At 38.2% G+C, this 19025-nt stretch overlaps 1 protein-coding gene across 6 annotated transcripts in view; it reads right to left on the bottom strand.

The window, feature by feature from the left end:
- The window catches only part of LOC109400994 (protein rolling stone), a 228371-nt gene that overhangs the window by 49140 nt on the left and 160206 nt on the right, over window positions 1-19025 (bottom strand). For all 6 annotated transcript variants that reach the window (XM_062851353.1, XM_062851352.1, XM_062851351.1 and 3 more), the window contains 2 exons: window positions 1345-1588; window positions 763-885 (listed from right to left, as the gene is read on the bottom strand). In XM_062851353.1, coding sequence (XP_062707337.1) covers window positions 763-885; window positions 1345-1588 — 367 coding nt within the window. The remainder of the gene's footprint in view (window positions 1-762; window positions 886-1344; window positions 1589-19025) is intronic.

The following is a 19025-nucleotide window of genomic DNA, read 5'->3' as shown; positions in this document are numbered from 1 at the left end:
TACGCTGCGTATACTCCAACAGATGGCGTGGAGAATGTGCTCACTCGAATCCTTATGATCCGTCTAGCGGATGCAACGGCAGCTCCACAGCTCTTGGGTCAGAGTATTCTCTGATCGGAGATTTTTTGATTGGTGGTACTCTAGTGCAATCTCTCATACGGCTTGTGTTGGTCGATTTCAGAACGGTGTACGTTCACGCTGGGAGTTTGCAAACGTGTCGGGCCGGAAGTTGTCGCTGTAGAGCACCTTCTTCGGTTATCAGTGAAAACGGAGAAACTCTCAATCGTTGTCGGTAGATTCCTTCCTCAGTGGGACTACACGGTTTACACGAGCTGATAATGTCGGATAGTTTAGCAACGATTGACGTTCGGACTTGGAGCCAGCAAACGTGTCGGTGATTGGTATCGGACGGCAATACAACTTTTCTTCGCTGCTACACATCTGGGTAAAGGAACCACGCAGACGTGTGGGGTATTTGGGCGGATATTGCGATTGAAAGCTAAGCAGATAAGAATATACAAAGCAGGAATGAAGAGGTGGGATTGAAACCAGTACCAACCTTAGACTAATGTCTACTAAACCTGACGCGTTATTTATCGGTTCTAATTAGCAGTAAACGAAGCTAGTCACACTGACTGGCACTGGTTTGTTGTAAAGTTCAATTAAATCCAATCGTAATGCCACACCGCACGCCCCGCCATGTTTTGCTGTCACTGATTTCAACATGCGGTAATGGGACGGACGACGCCCGATGAAACTTACCCGGATCGTAAACAAACGTCCAATAGACTATCGTGACGATGAACGAGTATACTGTGGCAATCGTGTAGACAACCCAGTAGACGGCATGCAGGCGACTCTCCCGGGCAACATGGATGTTCCATTCTGGAATAAACGAGGAAACAAAGACATTGTGCGGTGTAGATAACAACATTTGTACGCCATCAATTTCCCTGGCCTAGGACAACACCCAGTCCAACCCAGACTAGCCCCGAAGCAATGCGTATATGATTGTCATCTATTGCAGCATCCAGGACTGGTGACAAAGTCATATAATGTACAGTAATGCTCGGAAGTCATTCAACAATCTGTTTTTGATTATGCTAGCTTAAGATTGAAAACCTAGATAACGAAAAAAACTCTAACCTTCAAAATCATTGTATTTCGTATAACTGATAATTTTCAGACAAAAAATATAAAAAATAACTATTCATAACTGAAATAATTGATTAAAATCTTAAATTAACTGTGACAAACAATGATCGCATGACTTTCGAGCGCCACTGTACATTTGTATCACATCCCGGAGAAGACCCGCCCGCCCGGCCCGAGGAAGACATTTACCGAACTCGTTCCGGTCAATCATCAGTCCTTTGGTAACGATAATTGCAGCCAGCCAGGCCTGCAGGGCGCACGCTATCAGTGCCCAGTGCGTCAGGTAGATCCACCATTTGGCGTAGTGATGTTCCAGCATCGGTTCCGATCGGCCAATGTCCAGCGCCGAGCAGGCCAGCACCGCCAGCAGCAGAATGGCCACGATTAACCGGTACATCAGATAGCATATCCCGACTTGAGTGTTAGTTTGCCACTGGAATGAGATGAGAGAAAAAAAAAGTGGAAGGACACTGGTCAAACACGTGTAATGAAGAGGCGCAGTATGTGGGAGGTAGCTGGTGCATTGGTACCAGATACAGGTGGTTGATTTATCGATGACCGAGAGACATTTTAGCATGTTTTTGGTTTTGCACCGGCTAAGCACATCTAGCTTTCCTATCTAACATTAAGGTCGTTTCGCCTATTGTCAGGATTGGTTCATTTTCCATCTTTCCAATCGATACCTACAGGCCAACGTGGAGTTGTCATATTGATGGATTGTTACTAGGTCCCATAACCCTCATGGCTCATGTAGAGATATGTAGTTTGGTCTCGGCGGTTGACAGTAAAATTTATTGCGTGATAATTACATATTCGATACCTTGGGGGAATGCATTTCCGATGGAGAGAGAGTGAGGTAGTTTGTCGATCGGTGGGAATTGAATTAATGTGCCATAGGTTTTGCTGCAGCATGATGCATATTGAATTTAAACGAGCTGTAATTCCATCTATTATTGATAGGGGAATTAGGGGCATAATGAACACCCGGGGCGAAATGGACACCCCTGGTATTGCCGAAACCGTTGACTTTTATGTTAAACTTTTAATGCATAAGTGTTAAGAAACAAGTCATGGTTCTATTTTTCAAAAATACCATCTATTTTGCTTCAAAATAACCAAAACATCATTGAAATTCAAATATGTTTTTCATATGGTGAAATTCTTATAATTTCGAAGCAGCAGTAAATAAGGTATTACGAGTGTTGGAGTGTGTCCACCATAAAAACAAGTCAATTCTTACCTTATCTACATATATACGGAGATTTATCAATGGATGAAGTATATTATTTTTGATCGGAATTTACTTAAAATAGCAATTTCAATGTTGTAGTCGATTTGGGGCGAAATGAACACTGGCAATTAGGAATCATACATCCATCTCCTTCGCATTGCATACTGTTAGGCGTTTTAGAGAGCTTGAAAAAAAAAAACAATCCGATTATTTTAGCCTAAAGTTTATTTAATTAACTTTAATGTTATGTAAACTCGTCTAAGATGGAGTATCATATTTGTGGGATTGGCAAATAATTGGTGGATGTAATCAAAGATAAAGCATAAAATGAGCAGGGGTGTCCATTATGCTCCGAAGGGTGTCCAATTCGCCCCGTACCATTTCTGCCAGCCCTAAAAGAGACTTTATTTCTTCACAATTTCTTCACAATAAAGACATTCTACCTGATGTAAATCATTGAAATACGTAGGAAACAAGCTAAAGTTGTAAGCCAACTGATAATAGGGGGATTCACTTAACAGCGTAAACTGATTAAACTGATTAAACGTCGCGATCACCAAGGCAATCATTGATTATTTCATTCGCAAAATCATGAAACATTTCAAATAAGCAGAAAATCATGGCTTACGCAGCAATATAATCTGTTTAGTGAGTACCCCTAATATGTTAAGTTTTACTATGTTATACAGGCCTAACGTACTCATTTGCTTAGGGTGTCCATTATGCCCCTAATCCCCCTTACAGAAGTAATAATGGTTCATTAATTTATGTATCAAGTTCAGTAGGTAATTCGGTTGTTCTCAAAGTCTTTAAAATTTGCTTTAAATAGTATGTTTTTTTTTAGTATTTTTACTTGGCGAAACGGGTAGTGTTTGACGTTAAGTCACATAATCGCATAGATATCAGTTGCAGAAATAGAACGGGGACGTCCACAAATAACTCACGCAAAAATTGACGATTTTCAACCAACTTCTCCCTATGTTACATTTTTGTATGGGACTTTTTAACAGTTGTATATGGGTCGTCACAATCTGCTGACTCCCGTCTTCCTCAAAGTGTGACGGACGTAATGGACGTTCTCCACTACTATGATAAGAGATTTGAAAAAAAAAAACTCACTAGTTTGCAAAACATCTAACCCTAGCTAAATCTCCTACTAGTTGAAGATGTCACAGAGAGTGATAAATGCTGAAATAATATCGAAAAGTCAAAATTTATTGCCTCTCGATATCACTTTATCTTCATATACACTTTAGGCTGGAGACAGTCTGTCAATGCCTTATGGCCCATTTCAATCCCTTTTTTCGACATTCAACCGGTTGGTCTTCAGTCACAAGCAATGGGAAAAGAAGGAGAATAATAAATCAGTACCGTAATCCGGGGTAACATTGATCAGAATTTTCGATCTTTCTTGAATAATTCTCTGGTTAAAGCAAATGTTACATGTTTTATATTTTTAAAACAAGTACTGGCCCTCTGATTATGTGTTGAGCTACTCGAAAAAGTATTGTAAAACTTTAAAACATGTTTAAATAGGCTTTTTTATCTAATTTTTGATTTGGTTGATTTGGGGTAACATTGATCATGTCAGTGATCAATGTTCATTTGTGTTGAAAATACCCTTACTTACTAAATTCTGGCTCGCTGATTTCGAATATGTTGTTCAAATTCTTACAAGTTATGTACTTTTTGAGTTATTTTAAGATTAAAATCCTCCAAACCGCGAATAACGCCTAAAGGTAGACAATGGCTTAAGGAATTTATAGCCTACTTTCAATAAATCGTATATTTTATTGAAAAATATAAATTTCATAAAAATTTCGTTCATTAAATCCAACTCCAGGATATTATATTGAAGTAATACAGTGATTTCGAACCTCATATTGTATCTAGAATTAATGCCGTGCATGAATGTTTGACAATGTATCTCATTGGGCAACGAAACACAACTAAGTAAAAATCGATTTATTTCAATGTTTATGAAATTCAATTTTCAAGATTTACATACCATTAAATAGCTAAATAATAACAGATTACGATATACCATTCGATAGCAGAAACTGATTCAATGTAAAATGCTTGTTTGAACATTTCATGAGGTCGGTGAAGCCGATCAATGTTACCCCGCTGATCAATGATACCCCGTTTTACGGTAAGTGGGTAGTTTTGTTGCACTGCTTTGCTCAATTTTAGTCCTTCCACAGAAATGACGTACATATTCAAATTCGAGAGTTGACAGATTTTGCGATCTAAGTTTTTTTTTCTCTCTAGGAAAATGTATCTCGATTAACTGTTTTGGGGATGATGTAAGCGTATGCGGTATGGGTTTTTATTCCACAGGTCAACCGATGACCAAGGCTGCCATATAAGAGCTGGTAATGCAGAATGGACACTGTTGTCCTTCTGACTTCAGCTAGATTAAGGAGATACGTCCGAGCGTCTGTTTACCAAGGAGGTGCGGCTCAAACAGTGTCCGTTCTGGCATCCCTGACAGGAATTTCGGAGAAATCCTAACAGGAATTCCGGAGGAATCTTAATACGAATTGGAGAAGACTTCCCCCCCTCGTAACAGTAATTCCGGAGGAATCCTAAGATGAATTCCGAAAAAAAAAATAACAGGAATTCCGGGAGAATTTCAACAGGACTTCAAGAAAAAATATGACAGGAATCGAATTCTAACACGCATTCCGGTGGAATCCTGTGAGGGTTTTAATTCCGGTGAAATCCTGTCAGGAATTCCAGTGGGCTCCGGGTCATTTGGCCGAACGCCATTTGGCCGAATGCCGTTTGGCCGAAAAAGGTATGATGAACTTAAGTGATAATACCACTGATCCATATATCAGTATAACTCGAAAGAACAGCCTACACTGCAAATTTTGTTTACTGGTATTCAGCAAACTTTGCTGATTTTTTTTTGTGCTGATTGCATTCAGCAATACGAATTTACTGAGTATCAGCAATAATTTATCAACTTGCTGGACCATCCATTATTTTGACAGTTGATCAGCAACGTTGTACTGAAATTCAGCATAAATGTTGCTGAAATTCAGCAATTTATATTTTGCTGATTTTTTTTTGTGCTGGAAGCTGTGTATGATTCAAAGAAGAAAAATCTCTGACAAAAATCTTCTCAGTTTCAACGCCAACGGTAAAACTAGAAAGAATAGTATATGTTTAAAAGAAGGAAATATTTCTAATGATCATATTGGCAGCTAGAAGGTTATCCAGAATTTGCCCACGCCTCCAAATCCTTTTGATACTAATTCGGCCAAACGCCATTCGTCCAAACGACCCTTTCGGCCAAATGGCATTCGGCGAAATGGCGTTCGGCCAAACGGCATTGGTCCAAATGGCGTTCGGCCAAATGGCCGGACACCATTCCAATGCCATTCTGATGGGAAACCTACGAGAATCTTGGCAATAATTCCAGCAGAGTTCGGGCAGGAAATGGTATCCCGGCAATAATTCCAGATGATTCCCCCGGAATCACTCTCAAAATTCCCTCGGAATTCCTGTCAGATTTTTTTCCGGACTCCCTCCCAGGATTTCTCCGAAATCCCTCTCAGGACTCGCACGGATTCCCTCTCAGAGCTTACCAGCAATACTTCTCAGGATTCGCTTTGAGTCCCTTTCAGGACTCACCCGGAATCCCTTTCAGGACTCGCCTGGAACCCCTGTCAGGATTTCTCCGAGATTCCTGTCAAGATTTCCCCGACTGCTAGGATTTTAGGGGAATTCTGACAGAGATTCCAGGGGACTATGGACGGGGATTCCGAGGGAATCTGGACAGGGATTCCGGGGAATCCTAACAACGATTCCAGGGGAATCCTGACACGGATTCCGAGGGAATCCAGGCTGGGATCTCGAAGGAATACTTACAGGGATCTCGGGGGAATCTTGACAGAGATCTTGGAGGAGTCCTGACAAGAGTCCCGGGGGAATCCTGACAGGGATTCCAGGTGATTCCTGAGATTGATTCCTGGCAGAGTTTCCTAAGGAGTCCTGAGAGGGATTCCTGGGAAATCTTGAGAGAGATCCTGAGATGGATTCTGGGGGATTCCGGGGGAATTTTGAGAGGGATTCCTGAGAGGGATTCCTGACAGGACACTCCGGGCGAGTCCTGGGAGGGATTCCGGGGGAATGCTAGAAGGGATTTTGGGGAAATCCTGGGAGGGGTTCTGGAAGAATTTTGACAGGGATTACTGCCCGAAATCTGCTGGAATTATTGCCAGGATATTGCCGGAAATCCTGGTAAAATTCTTCCGTAATTCATGTTACGAATTCTCCGGAATTCCTATTACGATTGCACTGGAATAGGACAGATCGGTGAAGTACTAGATTTGTAGTAATGAGCTGAATTTTAGTATGGTGAGAAGGTCAATTTTCCGTTTCTAAAATGAAATGGTGCAAAAAGCGTGGGTATTATGATTCCTTGCTTAATTTGATGCTGTTTGAGAAAAATTTTGGGCAACAGTGTGGTTGTTTTCTCCATTTCTTGCAACATAAACAACATAGTTATCCAAAGTTTGGCTCAAACAGCATCAAATTAGGCAAGGAATCATAATACCCACGCTTTTTGCACCATTACATTGCTGAAACGGAGAATTGACCTTCTCACCATACTAAAATTCAGCTCATTACTACAAATCTAGTACTACACCGAACGTGCCCCATTCCTGTTGGTGGGCGTTTGTGAAGGATAGGGATCTTGCCATTCGGATTTCTGCAGTATTGTGGGTGCTCAGGACTCAAAGAAGTAAGTAGTTTGTTGCAACTGCAACTAGGGCAGAGTCTGACAACAAAATGATAGCAAATCGAAAACTTGATTTGTATTCAACAGCAAATTGATATCACATTTTGATATCAGTTGGCCTTGACTAAATTTGATTTCAAACTTAGATTTCGTTTTGCTGTCACTTCAAACTATTTAAAAAAAAATAAGTTTTAAGTTATTTCATAACTTCTAGGCAAGCTTGTATAATAACTTCACAAATTTATCGTTAGTGTAGTTAGCTTATTGCGTTTAGGATTTGATATCAACCGAAAAACCCCTATATTTAACGATTTTTCCATTTTTTCGTACTGATAACAAAAACAGTTATCAATTTGCTATCACTGATAGCAGGAACTGTTTCCAACTTGCTGTTACGGAAACATTTTTCTGCTCTCATTTTTGATGTTTTAACCGTTAAAACGACCAAAACCTGAGTTATCATAATTTGCAATATCACAACATCAAAATTTGTTTTCAATTTGCTGTCAGACTTTGCGCGGGAATCTAAACACCTCTGTTTAGCGTAATTAAGTAGCTTCAAACTGTAATTTTTTATTTTTTATTTTGAGTTGCATGTAAATATTAGGTTTAGTTTTTCACATTTAGTGTTTAAGAAAATTCCCATAGTTTTTAAAGATATAATTAAATCAATTATGGATAATGATTTATTATTATCGAAACACGTTTATAAAAGCTATCAACAACTCTTTTGTTCTTCGACTGACACTTCTCCTGCTTCACTCTTGCTGTTGTGTTGTGATGATAGGGTTCTCAGATTATTTCTCGTCTACCCGTTACGAGGTCAATGGGACTGCGAACAGTCGAGTGCAGTACCAACATAGTTCATAAATAGTGTTTGGTGTTAAGTGTGGCTCGATAATACAAAGGTCATTAGCTCATTATGTCGCATAAGATGCTATATTACGTCGCAATAATGCACAATAGCACAAATGAACCTATAGCGTTATTTCTTCCCCAATAATGCACGCATATTACTTCCATTTTTTGACGTATAAGGTACTTTTGCAGCGCGGTGTAACTTTGCCGTATAAAAGTACGTATAACACGGTTGTGAACTCAATTACACGTGCAAATTGGTTGTCTGGAGATTCATTCATTACCTATGTTTAAAACCAGCCAAAAGAATTAAAATCGAAGGAAACGTGACGAAGATAGGGTCTGGGATCATTTGGGCAGGGGGATCTATTTTAGGCACTTGTTGCTATAACTCTTTCAATTTTAAACCGATTGACTTGGGTTTTGGGACACGTTTAGATACGTGCAGTATCTAAATTGACTAAGTTATAGCAGCAAGTGTCCAACATAGGTCCCCCTGCCCAAATGGTAGCAGACCCTATCAACACTTGTCCATCACTAGTTCATGTTACCCGGTGACCCCAAATTTTTGGCTGATACATCATCAATCATCATACCGTGGAGTTACCCCAAACTTTTCGTCGATGATGACATCAACAGTTAATTATTTATTTTTTTTTTTAGATTTTTCCGCTAATTTCGGTAAAAGTCGTTGAAAGGAAATAAAAAACAGGTTATACTCATTGTACCAGTTATGGCTATAGTACCTCAAATTCGCCAAAGTTGATTTTCAACCTTTAATTATGCAAATCAACAAGAAAAAAATCGTGGACAACAGATCACATTCACAAAAGATGGTTCCAATCATTCAAACTTCACCATTTGCTCAAATTATGATAGAAATAAATCATTTTCCTTAACTTTTCGGCTTCCTTGCACCCTATTTTGCCAAAGTGTACCAATTATGGCTATTCCCATAAGGCAGCGGTTTTCAGATCGTGCACCGCGGTGCACTTGGTGCACCGCGAAGCCATGACATGTGCATCGCAGCACTTCAGAAAAGTCTTGCATATTTACGTTTAAATTCAAATTCATTACTTATTTCATGAAAAATAATTCGACTCAATTAGAAAAACTGCACTATTGAAGGTGGTGCAAGGAATTGAGAGTAATATTTTCATTATTCCAGCCGGCGAGTTAAACGCTAAGAAGAAATCTTACTAATATATCTGTGGCTTTGCTTAATACCAGAGAAGGAATCTATCACTGATTTCGAAATCAGGTGAACACACAACTCCTTCCGAATTAGGTTTTTAAATTTTGGAAAAAGTATTAATTTTTTGATTTTATATGAAAGAGCGCCTTTTTCTGAGCCACTATGATTTTTTTCAGATTTTTAGAACTTTTTTTTGATACCTAAAATCAATTTCAAAGATATTTTTCGAAATCACCTTTTGACAGCTAGGCAACTGTTTGACAGCTCCGCCCAGTACAAAACGAAACGAGGGGTGATTCAACAAATCGCTCCCATATAACTTCAAATTGATATTTAAATAGGTTCCCTGGCATCAAAATTGATGAACATTTGGTTTTCGGCTCAGTTTGGCATGCAGATTCAGAAAATGGAATTATCCCAACACCGCTAAAGAAGCCAATTAACAAGTGTTCCTGGAAGGCATTTATCAAAAATATTGTCAATATATGCCAAAGTTCTGAAAATAAAGCTGCCAAGCCAAGTGTCTTGCTAGAAATTTTTCAGAAATCCAGTAAAAATCTTGGAAAAACGTCTATCAACAATTTTCTAGTGGCGATTTCCTAACCTCAAACCTACCTGTCCAACGAACGTAATTCCTTGAGTTTTGTCATCAAATAAGCTCGCAGTTTGTAGAAAATCACGAGAATTGTCGTTTTCGTCCATTTTAGATTTGATTCGAATTCTGAATTCTCCGCAAATTCCAGTTTTAGAGTCGTTGAAGAGGTAAAAAGTGAGGTTACGAGACGCTATTGCTAGAAATAATTCAGTAGTCTTGGAAGGACTTCACCGAGGTTCTTAGAAACAAATTTGATAACGATTGCTGGCGTATTTTCGGTCCTCGGGTTGCTTATAAAACAACTGTTTTAATTAAAGCCGACGTTTCGAGCGTTTATTCACTCATCTTCAGGGCAAACTACAATTTACATACAAAGTTTGAGTAGTCAAGTCATTTGTTATACAAAAAATACTCACATCAAAAGTTGTTTTTAGGTCAAGTAGGTTTGGACATGGACTGATGGAACGACTAACAACATTACACTGTAATTATACATACAAATTTCGGACATAATGACTTGATTCGTTTTTACAATAATTAAAATATTGGACGGAGCACAAACTTACACAGCTTTCACCTAGGCACATCTAAACAGGTTTGAATTAAAATGTCTATGAGTGGAGACGTCAAACGAAAAGATGGAACATAAATCACAGAAACAAATCACTACTAATTCGGCTCAAGATTTGGTTCAGCATGTATAAAGATCTTGTCTGAAAGTTTCCAGAAACATTCTCAGCCAGAAATATTCTAAGTCGAATAAGTGTGTCACTTCGCTATGCTCTGATAAGTGATGAAAAAATCGTAAGACAGTGTCATAATTGGTGGGGGAAACTAATGACGAGTGTATGCAACTTGGAATTGCTATTAAAAATTTAACAGCTTTTTTGACGAATTTGGAATTGTTTTCTTTTAACAATAATGAACATGTGCACCGCGGAGCGATTTATTTCCAAAAAGTGCACCGCGAGCCGAAACGTCTGAAAACCCCTGCCATAAGGAATGCATGTAAATAGTGCGAAGTGGAACCCAAATTACCAAATGTGTCCATAACTGCTACAGGGTTGCTATCATTGGCACACGCCGAAATAAATATTGAAAGTAGTTTTGGCTCCGTTTCTATATTTTTCCTGTAAAGTATGAAAACTTATCCATCATTTGACACATCGTTTACATTCGTCGGTTTTCTTCTTATTTTTATAGAAATATTTTTCCTTTTTTTTTGTAGGGTAACTTATCACTGCGACCATTTCTCTGATCTATTGTGATACACCACCCACTTTAATGTTTAACCGTATCTCAAGGCGATAGGTCATTATCAGTAGAGACCCTCTGCACATGATTATCAGTATTTTCCCAGCAGGGAATGATATATCGTATAAAATGAATTACCTTACAAGGGAATGACGACCATATATCAGAGGGCTGTAAAAATCCCTTGTCAAAACACTTTAGCCTTGTGGTATAAAGCGCAATACAGTCACATAGCAAATGTTTAGAGGGCTCAGTTTCCTCATTGCAAAAACGACAAACATCCTCTTCGACTATGTATTTTGATAAGCCTTAGGTGAAATTTAACTAAACTGTTATTAGTCCTGTGTATGTACACATGTCTTTCTTTGACAGAGCGAGAAGTTTTTGTGTAACAGAAATATTTGGAGTAATAAACTTTTTGGATTGTCGTGCACCATGGGTGTTACTCCAGTTGGTTATCATCATGAAGTTTTCCCAGTTCCTGAGCTCGATTTTTATGGAACATGGAGAGGTCCCACAAAAAAGGCTCTGGCCCTAAATAGTAGAGGTTTAGATGATCCCATTCTTGCAAGTTCATCTGCTTTTTCATTCCCATCTATTCCATGGTGACCACCCGAGCAAAGCTTGACAGCAAATTGAAAACAAATTTTAACAGCAAGTTGAAAACAATTCCTGCCATCAGTGATATCAAATTGATAACTGTTTTTGCTATCAGTGCGAAAAAATGGAAAAATCGTTTTAAAATTACTTAAAAACTTTAATATTTATAATAAATTGAAGTGACAGCAACACGAAATCAAAATTTGAAATCAAGTTGAATCAAGACAAACTGATATCAAAATGTGATATCAATCTGCTGTTTATTACAAAATCTGATATCAATATGCTGCTGATTACAAATCGTGTTTTCGATTTGCTATTATTTTGTTGTTAGACTTTGCTCGGGCAGGAACCCGGTAAATGTTAATGGAATTGTTAGCGGACAATTGTTGTAGCAAGAGGACACATTCCCATACCAACTTCGAAGTACATGTGTATGATTTCAAAGCTGTTAAAGCTGCCTGACAATCCGTGAAAATGCATAAGTGTCAATGTTTGTATTTTCTTTTTAAACAAATAGTAGCGCATTCTAAAATTGCTTGTATTTCAGCCTGCAAGACGGTTGACCATCTACCCATAGATACTGACAAACTAACACCAGGGCCAGTAAGTCCAGCTCCATCTTGATTGTTTTGTTTCGATCCATCAGTATAAAATACGATTGATCCTGTACGAATTGGCGGTCCTCCTTCGTCCCAAACTGTACGATCCGGCTCTATAACATTATACATAAGTTTGAAATTGAATTGCGTTTCCATCCAGTCATTATTGATTGTAACCAATGGATTGACTGGAATTTCTTTTAGAACACTAAAATGTCCTTTGATGTCACCATCATATAAGACCTTGGTACGCTTAAGCCGTATTGCGGCTTTCTCGGCTTCCAGCTGGACATATTGATGTAACAGGAGAATATTTAACATAGCATCTAATGCGTTCTGACTGACTGCTAACGACTGTATATTATGGTGAATATATAACGAAGCCACACTTCGAATTTTCAAAAGGACAAATCTGTAGAACCGAGGGTTGGTTTGCGCTGAAAAGTTGATCGATTGGTCACCACCAGCGGGTCACCAATCGATCAACTTTTCAGCGCAATCCGTCTTTTGGTTCCTCAGATTTGTGCTCTTGAAAATTCGAGGTGTGGCTTCGTTATATATTCACCTTAAAAAAATCTAATGCGTTCTTAGGAGTGCTACGCATTGTACCTGTTGTTGATACAGAAGCGAGTCTTTGTATTTTTTCCAGTTTTTAATCGCATATTTTTCCTTAGTTTTTGGCCACATCACCAATGCAGCATAAGTAGCACGATAACTGCTACAGGCGCCCTATATTACTGCTGCTCATCTTAACATTTTGTCCATATAATTTCTGAAATGTTGGGAGGAAGTAATCGGAAAAATACACACGCGATAGACTTCAATTTGTTATTCACTAATTAATTTATTATCCTAAGTGTTCTTCATGTGCGTCTGCACTGGTCGACGGTCGGTCAGGAAAGAGACCGAACAGAAGTCAGCATGTGCTGAGCAACCTGACTGCTATAATTATGGAATAGCCAATTGTCATTTAGACTGTCACAATAACTTTTAGATAAGGCAACACTATTTGCCATAAATGGTCTAGATATACTACAATTTCCAGCGATACCTCTTTCAGTTTTAATTAATAGTTCAGAAAATGTTGCAACTTTAGTCAAGTTTTCATGCAAAATTGTTGGAAACATTTCCTCCAGTTTGAGGGCCCATATAGCCGAGGCGGTAAACGCACGGGTATTCAGCATGACCATGCTGAGGGTGACGGGTTCGATTCCCGGTCGGTCCAGGATCTTTTCGTAAAAGGAAATTTCCTTGACTTCCTTGGGCATAAAGTATCTTCGTGCCTGCCACACGATATACGCATGCAAAATGGTCATTGGCAGAGGAAGCTCTCAGCAGTGGTGGAAAGCATCATGCGCTTGACGTGTTTTTTGGTTCGCATCAAACACAATCTTTGCTCACGCGCTCGCGAACCCAAAAAGAGAGAACGGTTCACGATTTCCCGGATCGACGAACCAACACAAAACAAATGTCGAACGAGCAGAATCGCAGTTGGTTCGCCAGAAGAATCACAATGTAGAACACTTGGTTTGTTGCCATTTTTTGTACACCTAAAGGTAATTAGTTGGGTGTTTTTTGATTATACTGGCCAGGTACCATTCATATAAATGATATCGACGAAAAATATTACCAAAATTTGATTTCATTACAGAAATATCGGCCGCGAATCTCTAAAATAAAAAAGCATCGCGCTTGCAAAAGATGCGATGCATTCGTTGGCGTTCGTGTCGTACGATCGTGTGCCACAGACGTACGAACACCATCGCACAGCAAAGGTTTGCGATGCGATGGCATTTTTTTGTAGCGCGTAAGCACATGTTCGCGATCAATTTCCACCACTGGCTCTCAGTTAAAAACTGTGGAAGTGCTCATTGAACACTAAGCTGAGAAGCAGGCTTTGTCCCAGTGAGGACGTTACGCCAAGAAGAAGAAGAAGATTTCCTCCAGTTTTGATCAATAGTGTTATCAACACTAATGCCACTTCGCAAGAAAATTTATTGTTAGCGACACCTAAGCTCACATCACAATCGGAATCACTAACAGGTTTAAGGGATTGCAATTCTATCAATGCACTTCGCTCTCCCTCAAGATGCATCTCGCGTAAAGCTGTGGCACCTATTGTGATTCCCATTTTGAGATTGTGAGATGCCGTCGTTCCATCCGGAATGTTGACTGGCATCGATTGCATCGAATCCACTTCAACCGATTCCATCACACCGTGGCAGCTTAGAGTGTGTATGACACTGAATTATGCATTTCTCTACTCGCGATGCACCCCTGCTACAGTCAGTCAGTGTGGTGCAAAGAGCAACGGAAAAGCTTTCCCAGTAGTTCGGTTTCCAGTTCATCGTAGTGTTGGAAATGCGACTAGTGCTTTTGCTTTATGCTTCTATCTACAAGCAAATGGTTTTTCGCGATACACATTCTGCGAATCAAAGGGCAACACAAATAGGAGAGTAGCTCGGTCCCAATTGGAAATCCAGTCAACTCTTCATAGCTCGGTTTAGATGGCACCATGCAGTTCTGAAGAATAGTCAGGTTGATGGAAGTATTCGAAAAAAGTATAAAAACATTGTGTATCGAGTTTCATCGTGCTGCCACACGAATGCAAAATGGCCAATTGGCAAAGAAAGCTCTTCATTAATAACTGTGGCAAGTGCTCATAGAACACAAAGCTGAGATGCAAGGTCTGTCTCAGTTGAAAGGTTACGTCAGAACGAAGAAGAACTAAATATCCAAGATTCACAACGAATTGAAAAAAAGTTAGAGAATATCGAGTTATGGAGAGTTGACTGTTCACAGTCAGATTGCTATTTTGATCCCCCTGATCATTAGTGTGGGTCATTGGAAGCGTTTTCTCAGATCAAAGCTTTTTTGGTTCCATTTCGGGTCCTGAGTATCTGTGCAAAATTTGAGCACGATCGGTTGCGTCTACACTTTGCGCATTGCAATTGAAATTTGTATGGGATTTTGTATGGGAAAACATACTTTTCTGCATTTTAGCCATAAGTTGAAAAATTTTGTCTAAAACTTTTTAACCGATACTGTAAAATGATAGCCTAGGATGTTCTGAAGAACATTGTTGAAAACCGCAAAGCGATCCGATGCTTGTGAAAATAGTTATAACCATCGAACCGCATGCATGTGTTTATGTTTTAACATGTAAAGGAATAACAATAGCAACAAAATCATGATGTTTCGCCAAGCAATGCCAACGCTATAACTTTTTTCATAAGCATCAGATCACTTCGCGGTCTTCGACAAAGTTTTTCAGGACACCCTAGGCTATGTTTTCACTTTAACGGTTACACGGTTTTAGAAAAATTCGAGCTTGTTATGAGAGAAATGCAAAAAAGTGTGTTTTCCCATGTAAAACCCCATACAAACTTCAAACGCGATGCGCAAAACGAAGACATAACCGATCGTGCCCAAATTTTGCACACTTATTTGGGTCCTGAAATGGGATCAAAAAAGCTTTGATCTGATGGGATACCATTGAATTTTTCACTTTTCCATATAAACGATGACCCACTCTACTGATCATCCAGTTTCGGAGCAAACTCCACTCTGCAATTGCCATGGAAAATATACTTTTATGATTATACGAGAAGGGGTTTAGCTTCAGTGCTTCAATGCTAAGCTTCATGCTGGTATGTAAATACTTTTAAATTATTTAAGTTACTGTTTCTCCGTGTTGCTTTAATTGTTTGTAAGAAAAAAACAAGTGCAAGATGTACAATCCTACTGGACTCGAAATGACATGGAAGTGCGAGAATGGAACAAGAATTCACAAGTTAAATCATCACCAACTAATACAGTATGACCCATAAAAAAATGCGACATTCCATTTTTTGCAGTATTTGATGATTTTTAATGAAATAATCCCAATGAATTAAACTTTTTTGGATTAGGATACAATAAGGAGTTCATTGTCATACAGGATCTCTAAAAAATTTGTCAAAATATTCATTGGTTACGTATATGGGATACCTTGTAATTGTTAACAATTTCTAAATAAAATCAAGTTTTCCTATGATTTTCATGGCAAAATGAACTAAGATAAAAACTTTTAAACACATGGAAACCATGAAGAAATATGTACTCTTTAATACGCCCATGTTTGAAAAATATTTTAAAAATAATTTCAAATGTTTAGGAAACAAAAACTAAAAAAGGTGCTAGATATTAAAAACCGTATTTAAGATAAATTAATAAAAAACTTAACACTGTTAGAACCTTTTTCAAAACATTTTTTTGTCGATGAAGGCATATATACCTACCTTTATGATAGGTACAAATACTATGTACTTAAAAACAATTTTATGCTTAAAACATAATATTTTCTAAAAATTATGATTTGTCAAATAATTCAATTTTCACAAAATGTCTCTTAATTTATAAGTTAATATTTTTTTCGTGCTTGTCCGACGAACCAAAAAAACTCCTGAAGACCTTATCCAGCCATAAAAGTGCTATTTTGAAAATAAAATTTGATTGAATGTGATTGAAAGCAATTGAAAGAAAATTATATCCTTAAAAAACGGTCTCTGGCGCGTGGACGATTTCGACATCCATATGTTCAACGTTATATTTCCGAAGGTATTTGCATGGAATCAGTCTATGTTCCTTTGCCATTATAAGATAAGTGGCTCTACTATACTATCCAATAGATACATGCGAGGTTAATCAGTTCGAAGTAGGGGTACGATGACTTTGAAAACTGCCGCATTTTTTATGGGTCATACTGTATGTATGGAGAGCCCGAATGCGGATGCTCTCGAATCTCATACGTAATTCAGAACGCGTATTCTGTCGAGTACCATATTGGATTTTCATATCCCTTGGACTAGTTCGACCATCCACGTATCCTCACACGCTGTAAGTTTTATCCCATGTCACGTGCTGAAGCATGGGAGCGTTAATTAATTGTAGCTCGTGATGATTTCCCACATCACATTGACCACCCATGCGCGTTTTATGAATTTTAAATCCACTTTTTTTCTGCTCCTCGGGTGAAGTGAGGTGATTTTCGCTTCTGGTGATAGATTATGTTTCCTCTACGGAGTAGTGTTGAGAATGCTAACACATTTTTTTCCATCACGTTTCATACCCAACAAGAGCGTCAAAACTTCTTGTTTTCGGTGAGTCAAACGGCATTGATAAATGATGTGTGAGGAACTGAAGCAAAGAACATTTGTCAATTCCCAAACTAAAATAGGGTAACTTTGGGTGTTTCCGGTATTTTTGTTTTTTTTTTCGGTAAAATTGGCCGTATAAATTTAGTTTAGTTTGTAGAGTTTTACGATCAACTTTGAGTTCACCAGGTTTCAGTTAACACCCCATGACAAAGAGAGCGAATCTGCCGAAACAGCATTTGTTCCCCATTTTATTTCTTTATGTTTCCGGTTTATCGACGTAAATCTTCTTTCTTGTGAAACTCATACGTTTCATTGAAGACTGATGTACCGGATCTGGAACGAACACCTCCTATATAGAGTTGTTTTCCGGTATCCTTATACCGTTTTCCATTCAACTTATCCTCCAGCTTTCGTTGGCTTCTAAAGGCTGGATTAAACGAAGAGTTGAATGAACTTTATCGTCGCATACTGGGGTAGTGAGAAAAATACAATAAAAGGCAATAGCTTGATGATAGATTTATCCTAGTTTCGCGTTTAACATGAAACTTGTCGATACCTTAGGTAACAATAATTCAATGATGTTCGGTAAACACAAAAAAAAAATGACAAACATGTGAGAATTTGGTTCTTTGGGGGTATCCGGGTTATTTCATAATTGGATTCTCCGCCCAAAAATTAGTCTAAATACAAAATTTCATAATTTTTGGAGTCCTAGAACTATTTTTAAAATGCACTTAAATTTTGTATGGGGGAAATTTTTTGTTCGGGTCGAACTGTCATTTTATCGATTGAACTGTCATTCTAGCCACGAAAATCAATACTGTTTTGTCAATTTAACCTTCAAAACATAGGTATATGAATCCAATAAAATCACGTTATACTCAGCTATATGAGCTTTTCCGATTAGGCTATAGAAAATAGCAATATTTTATTCACTAAACAACCCAATTATGTAATAAAACAGAGTTTGGATAGGTCGAGCTGACACGTGAAGTTATGATGTAAGATCTTTCATTTTTTTTTGATCTTCTTGTTTCCCTGTACTCTGGTAGTTAAACATTTTTCAAATCAGATCAAAGTGTTTGATTTATGTTAACTAAAATACCGGATAATAACGACTTGGAGTTGGAGAAGTTGTTGTCGGTTTTAAACTCAATTCTAACGATTTCAACATTCTTTTAAGAATTATTCAATTTGTTGTTTTTTACGATGATTAGAAAAAAATACAATAAAGCGGAGAAAATTGGGTCAATTTTGAAACTCTATATATTTTGTATGGGATGAAAACGTTTTGAAAACTTTTGAACCTCGTCAACCACTTCATTTTTTCATGGAATTTCGAAAATTTTCGTAATCTGGGTGCTATTTTTGGACTCAAGACTTCTTCCCCATATCAGATATACCCATATTAAATGGTTTTAGAACCTAAACTCCAATAAACAACTATCATCTTGGTTATTCTGGTTGCTATGTTTGGATTTCGGAAATCCTCCCTATACCAAATATGCCCTATTATTCCTTTACATGTACTGGAAAACCAACAACAAAGTTTCGTCTTACTTTACCTTTGGTAAAACTTTATAACTAGGCGTTGGATCACTTTGCAGTCTTCAACATAGCTGTTTGGCGTATAATAATCTACAA

The sequence above is a fragment of the Aedes albopictus genome, chromosome 2 (assembly GCF_035046485.1).
Source record: "Aedes albopictus strain Foshan chromosome 2, AalbF5, whole genome shotgun sequence".
NCBI lineage: Eukaryota > Metazoa > Arthropoda > Insecta > Diptera > Culicidae > Aedes > Aedes albopictus.
The sequence above is the reverse complement of the archived record's forward strand: the minus strand, read 5'-3'. Positions and strand labels throughout refer to the sequence as shown.